This window comes from Coregonus lavaretus, assembly GCF_964263955.1.
Source record: "Coregonus lavaretus genome assembly, chromosome: 3".
Lineage (NCBI taxonomy): Eukaryota > Metazoa > Chordata > Actinopteri > Salmoniformes > Salmonidae > Coregonus > Coregonus lavaretus.
The window spans coordinates 8,279,064-8,295,649 of record NC_139990.1 but is presented as its reverse complement, the minus strand read 5'-3'; the positions used below and the strand labels follow the sequence as shown (position 1 = coordinate 8,295,649).

Here is a 16,586-nt window from a genome sequence, read left to right as displayed (position 1 = left end):
CTTGCTGACACGCACACACACACATGCACACACACACACACAACATCCAACCTTACCCCCTCCACCCCACTCAACCCTGCGATCTTGCTCTTTTTGGATTTTTAACCAGACTCATTCCATTCTCTCTGTCTCTCTTTTTTTCAGAGCCCCTGCTGTGATCAACTCGAAGATTCTGACGGTGACGGTCCGACCAGAACCCAAACCCAGTGAACCCATGGTGGTGGTGGAGCTGTCCCCGCTGCTCAACGTAAGTATAACATGACATAGCCTGGTTATAATCCTACGTAGACATTTTTGGGTAGGTTACTTTCTAAATGTAATCTGTTAGTTACTAGTTACCTGTCCAAAATTGTAATCAGTAACGTAACTTTTGGATTACCTAAACTCAGTAGCGTAGTCTGATTACTTTCAGTTACTTTTAGATTACTTTCCCCTCGAGGCATTAGAAAAAGACACAAATGAATATCAGCCATTAAACAACATCTATTGCAAGATAAATCAATGTTAGAGTTTACATAGCTGGCCATAAATGGATGTTGCATTTTACTTTATGGGTTGGTTATGTAGGCTTCTACTAACCCATTGCTTTCTACTACAGATAATGATCTGATTAGGCTATAGCTTTACATTAAAAACCAAAGTCTGTATGATTTCCAGTCATTCCAATTAACTATTTACATGTGAAAAATGTATGCCATATGCGGCTATTGTTTACGTTTTTGTTGGTGACACTTTGATATCTTGATAACTTGAAGCTGTTTAAGTCTATCAAAGATGTGGGAGTTTGAGCATGTGTCCATTAGGCCAATGGACAAATTAGATTGAGCAATAAAAGCCCCACTGGTGGTCTTCTTAAATTAACCTTGTTACCAAGGAGGAGTTTAGAAGGGAGGAACGCCCTCAAACTTTTTTCCATAGGCTGGGGATCCACACTATGCAGCTGTTGCAAGAGCGCATTTTTCACTGGCTGTCCACTGGTCGCAAAACAATGATTTATGGGCAGCTTAAACTTCTTCAGTTCAATACATGTAATCCGTTACTACCCAACCCTGTACATAGTCTAGTCATAACACTACATATACCAGTTACAATGTAGACCAGCTATTATGTGCTTTAACCCATCATAGAACCAAAGCTCAGAGGTAGTAGGAGAGCAGTCATTGCCCTATTATGACATAGCCTGATAATGATGTGTCATAGCCTGATAGTGATGTGTCATAGCCTGATAATGATGTGTCATAGCCTGATAATGATGTGTCATAGCCTGATAATGATGTGTCATAGCGTGATAATGATGTGTCATAGCCTGATAATGATGTTTCAAAGCCTGAGAATGATGTGTCATAGCCTGATAATGATGTCATAGCCTGATAATGATGTGTCATAGCCTGATAATGATGTGTCATAGCCTGATAATGATGTGTCATAGCCTGATAATGATGTGTCATAGCCTGATAATGATGTGTCATAGCCTGATAATGATGTGTCATAGCGTGATAATGATGTGTCATAGCCTGATAATGATGTTTCAAAGCCTGAGAATGATGTGTCATAGCCTGATAATGATGTCATAGCCTGATAATTATGTGTCATAGCCTGATAATGATGTGTCATAGCCTGATAATGATGTGTCATAGCCTGATAGTGATGTGTCATAGCCTCATAATGATGTATATTAGCCTTACAATGATGTGTCATAGCCTCATAATGATGTGTCATAGCCTCAGTATTACAGTACATCTTCTTTCTCTCTGTCTGTCTGTATCTGTCTCTCTCTCTGTATCTCTCTCTGTATCTCTCTCTCTCTCTCTCTCTCTCTCTCTCTATCTCGCTGTTCTTGCTTTCTCTCTCTGTCTCGCTGTCTCTCTGCACTCTACTTCTCTGTCTTCCTCTCTCTCTCTCTCTCTCTCTCTCTCTCTCTCTCTCTCTCTCTCTCTCTCTCTCTCTCTCTCTCTCTCCCATATCATATCAGCTGTGTTCCATAGAGATGTAGAGAGGAGACAGGATAGGAAGCTATCCAATGTCAGTAGGAACTTTTTGAATTTCTCCTGCTGAGAATCAACATGCTGATTCTCCATTGAAACCTCAGATTCCTACAGAGAGAGAACAGCTATGGTCTAGACCCCTGTGGTAGGGCATTGTGTAGGACATACACTGCGTATACTAGAGATGTAAGACTAACTAAATCCTGGCACAAACATAGACCTGTACCCACACAAATACACACACACGCGTGCACACACATACACACACATAAAGCCACACACTCACACAGAAAGTCTTCTCCACTTTCTCTGGGATTTCTTGGTAATCTTGTGGTCTGCAGCTGTTGGGGGTAGAAGACCTTGGCCAAGTGTGTGTGAGTGTGTGTGCGCCTGTGTGCATATGCGAGTCATACCCTGCAGCTGCGGGGGGGGGGGGACTTTGGCCAGGAAGCCAAGGCCCAGATGCTGAAGTAGCGACAGATGTTGAGGGAGGGGAGAGGCTGAGGGGGGAGGCGGAGGGGTGTGTTGAGATCCCAGTACTGGGCCTTGTCCTCACTGTGAAGACATCTGGTCCCAACTGCCCATACAGTGAGTGAGTGAGTGAGTGAGTGAGTGAGTGAGTGAGTGAGTGAGTGAGTGAGTGAGTGAGTGAGTGAGTGAGTGAGTGAGTGAGTGAGTGAGTGAGTGAGTGAGTGAGTGAGTGAGTGAGTGAGTGAGTGAGTGAGTGAGTGAGTGAGTGAGTGAGTGAGTGAGTGAGTGAGTGAGTGAGTGAGCGTGCGTGTGTGTGTGTGTATGTGTGCGTGTGTGTGTGTGTGTCCTGTTGATTAAGATGAAGGAGGGCAGAAAGTCCAGCCGATACCAAGGACTGTCCTTCCCCTGGTCGTTTAGTGGTTCTCTTCACCAGAGTTTTGTTGAACACTTGATATTCTACAGCACATTTTCTCAAGTATTTATCTTTCTTGAGTACTCAGGGCAGCTAATTTTAGTAATTCCTCACTTCTATGACACAATGTTTTAGTTGTGTGGCTCAAAATGGCTGCCTAGCATCACACATACACTACCGGTCAAAAGTATTAGAACACCTTCTCATTCAAGGGTTTTTCTTTATTTTTACTATTTTCTACATTGTAGAATCATATAATAACATACGGAATCATGTAGTAACTTCAAATAGACACCCTTTGCCTTGATGACAGTTTTGCACAATCTTGGCATTCTCTCAACCAGCTTCATGAGGTAGTCACCTGGAATGCATTTCAATTAACAGGTGTGCCTTCTTAAAAGTTAATTTGTGGAATTTCTTTCCTTATTAATGTGTTTGAACCAATCAGTTGTGTTGTGACAAGGTAGAGGGGGTATACAGAAGGTATCCCTATTTGGTAAAAGACCAAGTCCATATTATGGCAAGAACAGCTCAAATAAGCAAAGAGAAACTACAGTCCATCATTATTTTAAGACATGAAGGTCAGTCAATATGGAACATTTCAAGAACTTTGAAAGTTTCTTCAAGTGCAGTCGCAAAAACCATCAAGCGCTATATTGAAACTGGCTCTCATGAGGACCGCCACAGGAATGGAAGACCCAGAGTTACCTCTGCAGCAGAGGACAAGTTCATTGGAGTTACCAGCCTCAGTAATTGCAGGCCAAATAAATGCTTCACAGAGTTCAAGTAACAGACACATCTCAACATCAACTGTTCAGAGGAGACTGTGTGAATCAGGCCTTCATGGTCGAATTGCTGCAAAGAAACCACTACTAAAGGACACCAATAAGAAGAAGAGACTTGCTTGGGTGGTGGAGTCCAAATGTGAGATTTTTGGTTCTAACCGCTGTGTCTTTGTGAGACGCGGTGTGGGTGAACGGATGATCGCCGCATGTGTATTTCCCACCGTAAAGCATGGAGGAGGAGGTGTTATGGTGTGTGGGTGCTTTGCTGGTGGCACTATCTGTGATTTATTTAGAATTCAAGGCACACTTAACCAGCATGGCTACCACAGCATTCTGCAGCGATACGCCATCCCATCTGGTTTGGGACTATCATTTTCTTTTCAACAGGACAATGACCCAACACACCTCCAGGCTGTGTAAGCGCTATTTTATCAAGAAGGAGAGTGATGGGGTGCTGCGTTAGATGACCTTGCCTCCATAATCCCCGGACCTCAACCAAATTGAGATGGTTTGGGATGAGTCGGACCGCAGAGTGAAGGAAAAGCAGCCAACAATTGCTCAGCATATGTGGGAACTCCTTCAAGACTGTTGGAAAAGCATTCCAGGTGAAGCTGGTTGAGAGAATGCCAAGAGTGTGCAAAGCTGTCATCAAGGCAAAGGGGGGCTATTTGAAGAATCTCAAATATACAATATATTTTTATTTGTTTAACACTTTTTTGGTTACTACATGATTCCATATGTGTTATTTCATAGTTTTGATGTCTTCACTATTATTCTACAATGTAGAAAATAGTAAAAAGTAAGAAAAACTCTTGAATGTGTAGGTGTTCTAAAACTTTTGACCGATAGTGCATGTGAACATACTACACATTGGTAGTGAATGTTCAGTTACCATGAATATAAAGATGTACTGTAGGTGCTTGTGTATAAATAAAAACATTTATACAAAATATAATAACTACCATCCACAGATATTAGGCGTTAGATCTCTCCTCAGTCTTTTGCTAGGAAGCCTACTGGTGAAGCAGACACAGGTAATATGTGATGTGTCCATGCTAAAGACTGAGCCAGACAGTGTGGGAGTACCCTGTTGTCAGTCGTAATGGAGCTAGCGTTAGCATACGGCTAGTTCGTCTGACTGATGATTGATGGCTGAATGCTAGCAGACGGCGCTACACCACGTAGCATCGGAGGCTAATGAGTTCTGAGGGACTTGTGATGTAGATGACACCCGTTGTGTGAGCGAGCTGAAACAAAGAGTTGTCGTCCATCAAACTTTGGTCCACGCTTCCTCTGGCTGTGCTGCCTGGATACATAAATGATGCATCACTCCTTCTTCTGTGGAAATCACTGTTCTGTCAAGAAGTGTATGAAAATGTATGCACTCACTAACTGTAAGTCGCTCTGGATAAGAACGTCTGCTAAATGACTAAAATGTAAATGTAAAAGTGGATAAATGGAATCGAGGTTTCTGTCCCAATGTGCACTATATAGTCAGGACAGATCAGCTATGACCTTGAGGGAGAGAGGGAGAGAGGGAGGGAGGGAGGGAGGGAGGGAGGGAAGGAAGGAAGGAAGGAAGGAAGGTAGGAAGGAAGGAAGGAAGGAAGGAAGGAAGGAAGGAAGGAAGGAAGGAAGGAAGGAAGGAAGGAAGGAAGGAAGGAAGGAAGGAAGGAAGGAAGGAAGGAAGGAAGGAAGGAAGGAAGGAAGGAAGGAAGGAAGGAAGGAAGGAAGGAAGGACCATTCTTAGGAGCCACCTCAATAATCTGAATTAGCATTATTTTCTATATCTTCCAATAAAGGGAGGTGAGTTGGATGACCCAAGGCATTGGAAACCTGTACATCCATCAGAATAGTAGGGCAAATGTATGAGGCCCATATGGTCCTGCCAAAAGTAGTGCACTACATGGCACCCTATTCCGTATTTAGTGCATTACTTTACCATAGCCCTATGAGGTCTGGTCAAATGTAGTGCACTATATAGGGAATAGGGTGTCATTTAGGAAGAAACCCTAGGCAGTATCCTCACTTTTCACGGGGGACCAGTGTAATAATATCCTCCACCACCAGGGGGAGACTCCCCTTCATTAACAGATGGGCCTCAAAGGGAAGCTTGAATTATGCATGCCCATAACAAAATCACTGATTGGCACCCTTCCTCCCCTACCTCCCCAGCGATGGCTTCTAATCTATGGGTAGCTAAAACAGAAAGGGCTGGATTTTATTTTCTTCGCTGGAGGACCAGGAATTTCTGTATTCAGATTCTGAGATGCTAAAAGTGTAGCTTTCCTGTATGTGAGTGCATCGCCACACTAGTCCACAGGTTTCTTCTTACACTGCCATCGACCATCTTTGGACTGGTAGAATTGGCTTTCCTCATTGTCTGCATTAAGGCAACGATTAGTTTATTGGTCTTTGTAATGCTTGGCTGGAATAGAGAGTTGCCTCATCAGGTCATAGACTGGACTGGGACACTCCTAAAATCCAATCATTCGTCCTCAGTACAATAAAACATATCGAGACGTATATAGTGCATGGATCGAGTCCAGATTATTCAATTAGACCAGAGCAATCGATTCACTGATCACTGCTGCTCACTGGTGGAGCGAGCATGGATTAGTCAATTAGAGCTAATCGATTCTCCAATCAATTCCCTTATTGAGTCATGGAGACTCATCCTCAGGAATGCTATATACGCACCTCTGAGCTTTGGTTAGCCAATCACAGGCTGTTTTACTCAGTGGGATTTTTTATTTATTATTTTTATTTCACCTTTATTTAACCAGGTAAGCCAGTTGAGAACAAGTTCTCATTTACAACTGCGACCTGGCCAAGATAAAGCATAGCAGTGAAATAAAAACAACAACACAGAGTTACATATGGGGTAAAAAAACATAAAGTCAAAAAATACAACAGAAAATATATATACAGTGTGTGCAAATGTAGCAAGTTATGGAGGTAAGGCAATAAATAGGCTAAAGTGCAAAATAATTACAATTAGTATTAACACTGGAATGATAGATGTGCAAGAGATGATGTGCAAATAGAGATACTGGGGTGCAAATGAGCAAAATAAATAACAATATAGGGAAGAGGTAGTTGGGTGGGCTAATTTCAGATGGGCTGTGTACAGGTGCAGTGATCGGTAAGGTGCTCTGACAACTGATGCTTAAAGTTAGTGAGGGAGATAAGAGTCTCCAGCTTCAGAGATTTTTGCAATTCGTTCCAGTCATTGGCAGCAGAGAACTGGAAGGAATGGCGGCCAAAGGAGGTGTTGGCTTTGGGAATGACCAGTGAGATATACCTGCTGGAGCGCAGACTACGGGTGGGTGCTGCTATGGTGACCAATGAGCTAAGATAAGGCGGGGATTTGCCTAGCAGTGATTTATAGATGGCCTGGAGCCAGTGGGTTTGACGACGAACATGTAGTGAGGACCAGCCAACAAGAGCGTACAGGTCACAGTGGTGGGTAGTGTATGGGGCTTTTGAGACAAAACGGATGGCACTGTGATAGACTACATCCAATTTGCTGAGTAGAGTGTTGGAGGCTATTTTGTAAATGACATCGCCGAAGTCAAGGATCGGTAGGATAGTCAGTTTTACGAGGGCATGTTTGGCAGCATGAGTGAAGGAGGCTTTGTTGCGAAATAGGAAGCCGATTCTAGATTTAACTTTGGATTGGAGATTCTTAATGTGAGTCTGGAAGGAGAGTTTACAGTCTAACCAGACACCTAGGTATTTGTAGTTTTATACTCTAGGTCAGACCCGTGGAGAGTGGTGATTCTAGTCGGGTGGGCGGGTGCCAGCAGCGTTCGATTGAAGAGCATGCATTTAGTTTTTCTAGTGTTTAAGAGCAGTTGGAGGCTACTGAAGGAGTGTTGTATGGCATTGAAGCTCGTTTGGAGGTTTGTTAACACAGTGTCCAATGAAGGGCCAGATGTATACAAAATGGTGTTGTCTGCGTAGAGGTGGATCTGAGAGTCACCAGCAGCAAGAGCGACATCATTGATATACACAGAGAAAAGAGTCGGCCCAAGAATTGAACCCTGTGGCACCCCCATAGAGACTGCCATAGGTCCAGACAACAGGCCCTCCGATTTGACACACTGAAATCTATCTGAGAAGTAGTTGGTGAACCAGGCGAGGCAGTCATTTGAGAAACCAAGGCTATTTAGTCTGCCAATAAGAATGCGGTGGTTGACAGAGTCTAAAGCCTTGGCCAGGTCGATGAAGACGGCTGAACAGTACTGTCTATTATCGATCGCGATTATAATATCGTTTAGGACCTTGAGCGTGGCTGAAGTGCACCCATGACCAGCTCGGAAACCGGATTGCATAGCGGAGAAGGTACGGAGGGATTCGAAATGGTCGGTGATCTGTTTGTTAACTTGGCTTTCAAATACTTTCGAAAGGCATGGCAGGATGGATATAGGTCTGTAACAGTTTGGATCTAGAGTGTCACCCCCTTTGAAGAGGGGGATGACCGCGGCAGCTTTCCAATCTCTGGGGATCTCAGACGTTACGAAAGAGAGGTTGAACAGACTAGTAATAGGGGTTGCGACAATTTCGGCGGCTAGTTTTAGAAAGAAAGGGTCCAGATTGTCTAGCCCAGCTGATTTGTAGGGGTCCAGATTTAGCAGCTCTTTCAGAACATCAGCTGTCTGAATTTGTGTGAAGGAGAAGCGGGGGGGGGGCATGGGCAAGTTGCAGCGGAGGGTGCAGAGTTGGTGGCCGGGGTAGTGGTAGCCAGGTGGAAAGCATGGCCAGCCGTAGCAAAATGCTTGTTGAAATTCTCGATTATTGTAGATTTATCGGTGGTGATAGTGTTTCCTAGCCTCAGTGCAGTGGGCAGCTGGGAGGAAGTGCTCTTATTCTCCATGGACTTTACAGTGTCCCAAAACTTTTTGGAGTTAGTGCTACAGGATGCAAATTTCTGTTTGAAAAAGTTAGCCTTTGCTTTCCTGACTGCTTGTGTATATTGGTTCCTAACTTCCCTGAAAAGTTGCATATCGCGGGGGCTATTTGATGCTAATGCAGTACGCCACAGGATGTTTTTGTGCTGGTCAAGGGCAGTCAAGTCTGAGGAGAACCAGGGGCTATATCTGTTCTTAGTTCTGTATTTTTTGAATGGGGCATGTTTATTTAAGATTGAGAGGAAATTACTTTTAAAGAACAACCAGGCATCCTCTACTGACGGAATGAGATCTATATCCATCCAGGATACCTGGGCCAGGTCAATTAGGAAGGCCTACTCGCTAAAGTGTTTTAGGGAGCGTTTGACAGTGATGAGGGGTGGTCGTTTGACCGCGGACCCGTTACGGACGCAGGCAATAAGGCAGTGATCACTGAGATCCTGGTTGAAGACAGCGGAGGTGTATTTAGAGGGTAAGTTAGTCAGGATGATATCTATGAGGGTACCCATGTTTACGGATTTAGGGTTGTACCTGGTAGGTTCGTTGATAATTTGCGTGAGATTGAGGGCATCTAGTTTGGATTGTAGGATGGCCGGGGTATTAAGCATATCCCAATTTAGGTCACCAAGCAGTACGAACTCTGAGGATAAATGGGGGGCAATCAATTCACATATGGTGTCCAGTGCACAGCTGGGGGCTGAGGGGGGTCTGTAGCAAGCAGCAACAGTGAGAGAATTATTTCTGGAAAGGTGGATTTTTAGAAGTAGAAGCTCAAATTGTTTGGGCACAGACCTGGATAGTATGATAGAGCTCTGCAGGCTATCTCTACAGTAGATTGCAACTCCACCCCCTTTGGCAGTTCTATCTAGACGGAAAATGTTATAGTTGGGGATGGACATTTCAGAATTTTTGGTGGCCTTCCTAAGCCAGGATTCAGACACTGCTAAAACATCAGGGTTGGCGGAGTGTGCTAACACAGTGAATAACTCAAACTTAGGAAGTAGACTTCATATATTTACATGCAGGAAACCAAGGCTTTTGCGATTATAGAAGTCAGCAAATGATAGCGCCTGGGGAGTAGGAGTGATACTGAGGGCTGCAGGGCCTGGGTTAGCTTCTACATCACCGGAGGAACAGAGGAGGACTAGAATAAGGATACGGCTAAAGGCTTTAAGAACTGGTCTTCTAGTGCGTTGGGTACATAGAATAAAGGGGGCAGATTTCCGGGCGTTGTAGAAAAGATTCAGGGCATTATGTACAGACAACGATATGGAAGGATATGAGTAAAGTGGAGGTAAACCTAAGCGTTGGGTAACAATGAAAGAGATAGCATCACTGGAGGCACCAATTGAGTCGGTCTCCGCGTGTATGGGGGGTGGGACAAAGGAGCTATCTAAGGCAGGTTTAGCTGGGCTGGGGGATCTACAGTGAAATAGTACAATTAGAAATAACCGAAACAACAATAAGCTAACCATATTGAGATGGGAGAGAGGCATAAAGCAATCACAGGTGTAATTTGAGAGTGCTAAGACAACAGCTGGTAATGACGACACAGTTTGGGCTGAGGCTAAACATAAACAGGATGCGGTACCGTAAAAAGGAACAGTCCAGCAGACATCAGCTGTATAGCTGAGTTATCATAAGGTCCGGTGAACAGCAGTAGGATAGTTCGGAGGTAGTTCGGGGGCTGCTAAAGCACTAGCGAGCAAGAGGCCACGGCGAGCGTGTGCTAGCGGGCCAGGGCTAGCAGATGGAATCTTCGTGGTCGACGTCGTAACGGGAAGCCTGTTGTAACCACATCAGACGATTTCGTCGGCAGATCAGTCGTGTAGGATCGGCGGGGCTCCGTGTCAACACTAGGTGGTCCCGTCCGGTTGACAGAGAGGTAGATAGCCGGGAGATGGGCCTAGCTCAGGATGATTAGCCAGACCACAACGTCCATTTTGTTGCAGCTAGCTGGTAGCGATGAATCCGGAGATAAAGGTCCAGTGATTCCGGCAGAAAAACTGATATGTTCTGGGTCGATAACGCGCTGTGCAGACAGTGCAGACTGGCCGAATAATAGTCCAGACTGGTGGGTGGTGCAGGCCACGGACAATGGTGAAAAACCGCTAACGGTAGCTGATAGCAAGTAGCTAGTTAGCTGGCTACTCCCGTCCGGTAGACCTAGAGGTAGATATGAGCCTGGCTCGGGATTGGCTTGGGCTCCAGTGAATCGATGGTTTAGGAGTTAGTCGATAATGAATGGGCTGCTTGTTTAGACTTTGAGGATTGTTGTTTGTGTTTAGATTGGGATGGCAGGGAGTTTGTGGGAGTGTAGAAGATGTTGGTTAATTACTTAAAATAATATCCAATAGAAATAGGATATCTCTCTTTCTTTTTCCTTTCTCTCTCTCTCTCTCTCTCTCTCTCTCTCTCTCTCTCTCTCTCTCTCTCTCTCTCTCTCTCTCTCTCTCTCATTCGCTCTCAATTAAATGTTCTATTTAAGGGCTTTATTGGCATGGGAAACATGTTTACAATGTTAAAGCAAGTGAAATAGATAATAAACAAAAGTGAAATAAACAATAAAAAATGTAAAGTAAACATTACACACACAAAAGTTCCAAAAGAATAAAGACATTATGTCATATTATGTCTATATACAGTGTTGTAACGATATGCAAATTGTTTGAGTACAAAAGGGAAAATAAGTCATCATAAATATGGGTTGTATTTACAATGGTAGGAGGTTAGGAAGTGCAGCTCAGTTTCCACCTCATTTTGTGGGCAGTGTGCACATAGCCTGTCTTCTTTTGAGAGCCAGGTCTGCCTACGGCAACCTTTCTCAATAGCAAGGCTATGCTCACTGAGTATGTACATAGTCAAAGCTTTCCTCAACTTTGGGTCAGTCACAGTGGTCAGGTATTCTGGTTCGTTCTGTTTTATCGTTAATTATTTCCAATGTGTCAAGTAATTATCTTTTCTCTCTCTCTCTCTCTCTCTCTCTCTCTCTCTCTCTCTCTCTCTCTCTCTCTCTCTCTCTCTCTCTCTCTCTCTCTCTCTCTCTCTCTCTCTGTGTATCTCTCCTCTCTCTCCTCTCACTGTCTGTCCTCCGGTGAAGACAGCTTCTCCCTCCCTTTGTCTTGTTCTTTTTCTTCATTTGTCCATCTGTTTATCTCTCCTTCCATCCTCTACACACCTTCACTCATTCCCCTCAAGCAGTGAACTGTTTCTCTCTTATTTTTTCCCACTCCCCCTCTCCTCTGGCAGTAACAGTTCATCTTTCCTTGTTCTCTTTTGTCTCTTGCAGGGCACATCAGATCCTCAGTGTGTTGTCTGGGACTATGGGAACACGTAAGTCACTTTTACTCTGTCTCCACTCACACACAAACGTGCTCTTGGTTATCTGCAATGTTTGATGTGTGGTTTCTTCAGTTAGTTAATAGAGTGAAAACATTTGAATGAAGATGTCAGCCACAGTGTTAATTGAATAATTCAATTAAACACAGAATTGTTTCTATGCTCAACCGCTCAAAGGCAAAAAAAATGTTTTACGTATTTGGTTTGTTTTTATTTTTAAGGCCCACACTATGAGGTTGGAATAATACTGTGAAATTGAAAATTATGATAAATGCCCTTTTAGTGTAAGAGCAGTTTGAAAAGACTGCCTGAAATTTCACTCTGTTCAGGCGTTAAATTGGTTAATAGACCAATAAGAAAGAGAGTTCAAACCTCTCTGCCAATAACAGCTAGTTTTCAGTTTTCCCCTCCCCATTCAGACCACTCCCAGACACCTCCCAGAAAATGCTCTTTGCTAAGAAGCTATTTTCGTTTATTTTGACAATTTTAATTGAAAACAATCACAGTAAGGTACTTAATTGTTACAGAGAAATGATTTGATATTGAGATAAGAACGGCTGCATTGGACCTTTAACAGTAGGCCTACTATGAAATTAGTGGAAAAGTGGATAGTTTTGAGGATCGATATGCACAGCTCAGGTGACCACTGACCAATGAGAGCACAGCTCAGGTGAACACTGACCAATGAGATTCAAGTCTGATTTAGGACAGGCATGACCAATCAATAGGTGATATGTAGGTGACTAGAGAATCCACCTGCTAGGTTACCTGTTGATTAATTGATTGATTGATTGTATTATTCTTCAAAAGGAGATTATTTACACAGCTCACCAAAGGCTTTTGGAGTTCTAATTTAACTTTATTTTACACATCTAACATTTTAAATCATCAAATATAAAAATATTCAAAACATTACATTCACAAACTGTCTCCCAAGAGTGTTATCACAGCACAATTCAAGACAATTGAATCCCATACAGTACGCATTACTGTCTGGTTGGCATGGTAACGAAATCCCTATATAAGTAAGAGGGAATAAGTCGAGATTGCCATTCATCAAAGCGGCTAGGGCTGTCTCAATTATTGTATAATCATGTTACTGACTATTCTGGATAATAACTGTGAACAAAAAACTATATTCGCCATAATCGTCTTAATACATTCGTTTTAGGAGAAGGGGGATTCAACTTTATATTCAAGTAGATCAAGTTTAACCAGTAGCAGTGTTTAATTTTTGGGTGGATAAAGTTGGTAATCATTTTATGAGCAGAACGTCACAGTCGGGAGGAGAAGATTCATGTCCAAATGTTCCAAGCGAGGGCTGTCACCAAAGATGTGTTGTATTTATTAGGTATGAATTTTCTAAATGCATTATGATGCTTTACAAGCATTTATTTTATATATATATATATATATATATATATATATATATATATATATATATATACAATTATGACAATAACCATGGGCATTTGCATAACAATTAATCGTTTTCCACAGCCCTAAAAGCGGCGGCTTCCATCTTGGAAACAATCAGCTCTGCAAAAACAATCCAGATTAGCATTCCAATCACATTACCCTCCCCATCTTTAACATAGGAGCCAGCCATTCTGATTACCAAGCAGGGAGATACAGAGATCACTACCACACAGCAATACAACAAAACACCCAGGAATATAGCCATGTTTGTTGGAGAAAGATTAGGCAACACACACACACACACATGCATGTGCATGCTCCCCTAGTAGGTACTCGGGGAAGATGAGTATAGTAGTACCTTTATCTCTAACCCAGAGAATCGTGTGTGTGTGCGCGCGTGTGCGTATGTCCTAGTGTGTGTGTATAACCCAGGGAGACAGGGAGACAGGTGTGTACCTGAGGAAGGATCATGCAGAGATATATGCTGCAGTACAAAAAGCTTTGTTTGTTTACAGAAGTCTTTCACCTCTCCCAACCCCGCTGTCACAAGACGAGCCTCCAGGCCTTCAGGTGGAGAGAAACAGACAGAACAGACAGCTAGTGGAGGATATAGGTAGCCACAGTGAAGGAAGGAGAATACTAAAGGAGAAAAATATGGAAACAGAGAAAACAAAGTAATATGATTTTACTTCACTTAGAAACTTTTAACTATATTGCACATACAGTACTTGGCTTGAAACTGACCTCCTATAGAGATTAATGCTGTGTGTGTGTGTGTGTGTGTGTGTGTGTGTGTGTGTGTGTGTGTGTGTGTGTGTGTGTGTGTGTGTGTGTGTGTGTGTGTGTGTGTGTGTGTGGTGTGTGTGGTGTGTGTGTGTGTGTGTGTGTGTGTGTGTGTGGGCGTGTTTCACTATAATTGTGGGGATCAGAAGTCCCCACAAAAATAGTAAACCATGAGAAATTTGACAAACTAGGGACATTTTGTTGGTCCACACAAGGTCAAATTCTATTTCTAGGGGATTTAGAGGGTTTAGGTTAGAATTAGTGTTAGGGTTAGAATTAGGTTTAGGGTTAGGGTTAGGAGATAGGGTTAGTTTTAGGGTTAGGTTTAGGAGCTAGGGTTAGGTTTAGGGTTAGGTTTAGGTTTTTGGGTTAGGGTTAGGGAAATGAGGATTTTTAATGGGACTGAATTGTATGCCCCCACAAGGTTAGCTGCGCAAGACTGTGTGTGTGTGTGTGTGTGTGTGTGTGTGTGTGTGTGTGTGTGTGTGTGTGTACCCTGTCAGTCCCTGAAACAGACACTCAGTTGGGGATTAAGGACTGCATCGGGACACAAATCTCTTGAGCCGAACATCATCCCCTCCTTGTGTGTGTGTGTTCGTAAGTGTGTGTGTGTGTGTTTAAGTGTGTGTGGAGAGTAATAGCCACATTTTTAGGGGCTCTGCTAACAGGCTAAGTTGGCCCACAGTTTCTGTTCACAGTTCTGTTTGGTTCTGTTCTGTTTTGTTTTTTTTACAAGCCCATATGTCCGTACCATCTGGTGTGCCCACATCCACATGCTCTCTCTAACTTACTGCCTCTCTTTCTATCTATCTATCTATCTATCTATCTATCTATCTATCTATCTATCTATCTATCTATCTATCTATCTATCTATCTATCTATCTATCTATCTATCTATCTATCTATCTATCTATCTATCTATCTATCTATCTATCTATCTATCTATCTATCTATCTATCTATCTATCTATCTATCTATCTATCTATCTATCTATCTATCTATCTATCTATCTATCTATCCCTCTTTCTATCTCTCTCTCTATATATATATATATACATCTCTCTCTCTCTCTCTGTCTACCTCTCTCTCTCTCTCTCTACCTCTCGCTATCTCTCTCTCTCTCTCTCTCTCTCTCTCTCTCTCTCTCTCTCTCTCTCTCTCTCTCTCTCTCTCTCTCTGTATATCATATTTATGGATCTGTGTCAAACTTTATGTAACTGGGTTCAGGTGGGTTGAGGCCTCTATATGGGTTCAGGTAGGGTGACCAAAGCCTCAGTGGTTAACAGGATAACAGATCCCCTTAACCCCTTCTCCTCTTCCTCTTAACTAACCCCTTCCACTCTTGTCCAACTCACACCATACGATAGGGTTTTTCACACGCAGTATGGCAAAGTTGAACATCTAGCATAAAGGGAGAGAGGGAGATTGAGAGAGAGTCAGGGGGATTGAGAGAGAGTGAGAGAGAACGAGAGAGAGAGGTATGGAGAGAGAGAGAGGTAGAGAGAGAGAGGTAGCGAGAGAGGTAGAGAGAGAGAGGTAGAGAGGGAGAGAGAGAGAGAGAGAGAGAGAGAGAGAGAGAGAGAGAGAGAGAGAGAGAGAGAGAGAGAGAGAGAGAGAGAGAGAGAGAGAGAGAGAGAGAGAGAGAGAGAGAGAGAGAGAGAGATTCAGGCTGGGTACCCATTGACCTAGCTGTATTGTGCTGTAGAGACCACTCTGACTCTTTATCCTTCACCATTGCTTTCCTTCCTTTATCACAACAAAAAACATAGTTGTGTAAGAGATTGACATTATCATATGTTGTTGTAACTGCACTAAAAAGGTATGGTGGTATGCAGCATTGTTCCCTCTCTCTGGCTAGGTCTCTGTAGCCTCTCTCTGAAATGATGATGGATGTTCTGCTCCTCTCTCCAGAGTGGTCCCTGACCTTGCCTCCAGCATCTCCCTCTCTCCCTTGACCCAGAACACATGCATGCTTTGGGGGTCTGACCTCCTGCCATCACAACACACACACACACACGCACATGCATGCATGTGCAAACATGCACAGTCGAGCTCACACACACAAGCTCACACATGCATACACACACGCACGCAGGGGTGCATACACACACATACACACGTACGTGCACACATTGGTGCACACACACACACACACACACACACACACACACACACGCACACACACACACACACACACTGTTGTTCACTGTTGCTCACACACACAAACAACCACCCCTGGTGTGGTGCTCATTAGAGGGTCAGGGATAAAGATATACAGTACATTCGGAAAGTATTCAGACCCGGTAACCTTTTCCACATTTTGTTACGTTACAACCTTATTCTAAAATTGATTAAATTCTTTATTTTCCCTCATCAATCTACACACTATACCCCATAATGACAACGCAAAAACAGGTTTTTAGAAATGTTTTCAAAAAAATAAAAAAAATAAAACTGAAATATCACATTTACTCAGTAC

General features: G+C 43.2%; 1 protein-coding gene across 1 annotated transcript in view; it reads left to right on the top strand.

The window, feature by feature from the left end:
* The window catches only part of LOC311121072 (uncharacterized protein), a gene marked incomplete at its 5' end in the record, with an annotated part of 289,117 nt that overhangs the window by 168,131 nt on the left and 104,400 nt on the right, over positions 1-16,586 (top strand). Inside the window, 2 exon segments of the mRNA XM_084157921.1 lie at positions 145-247; positions 11,856-11,899. Coding sequence (XP_084014047.1) covers positions 145-247; positions 11,856-11,899 — 147 coding nt within the window.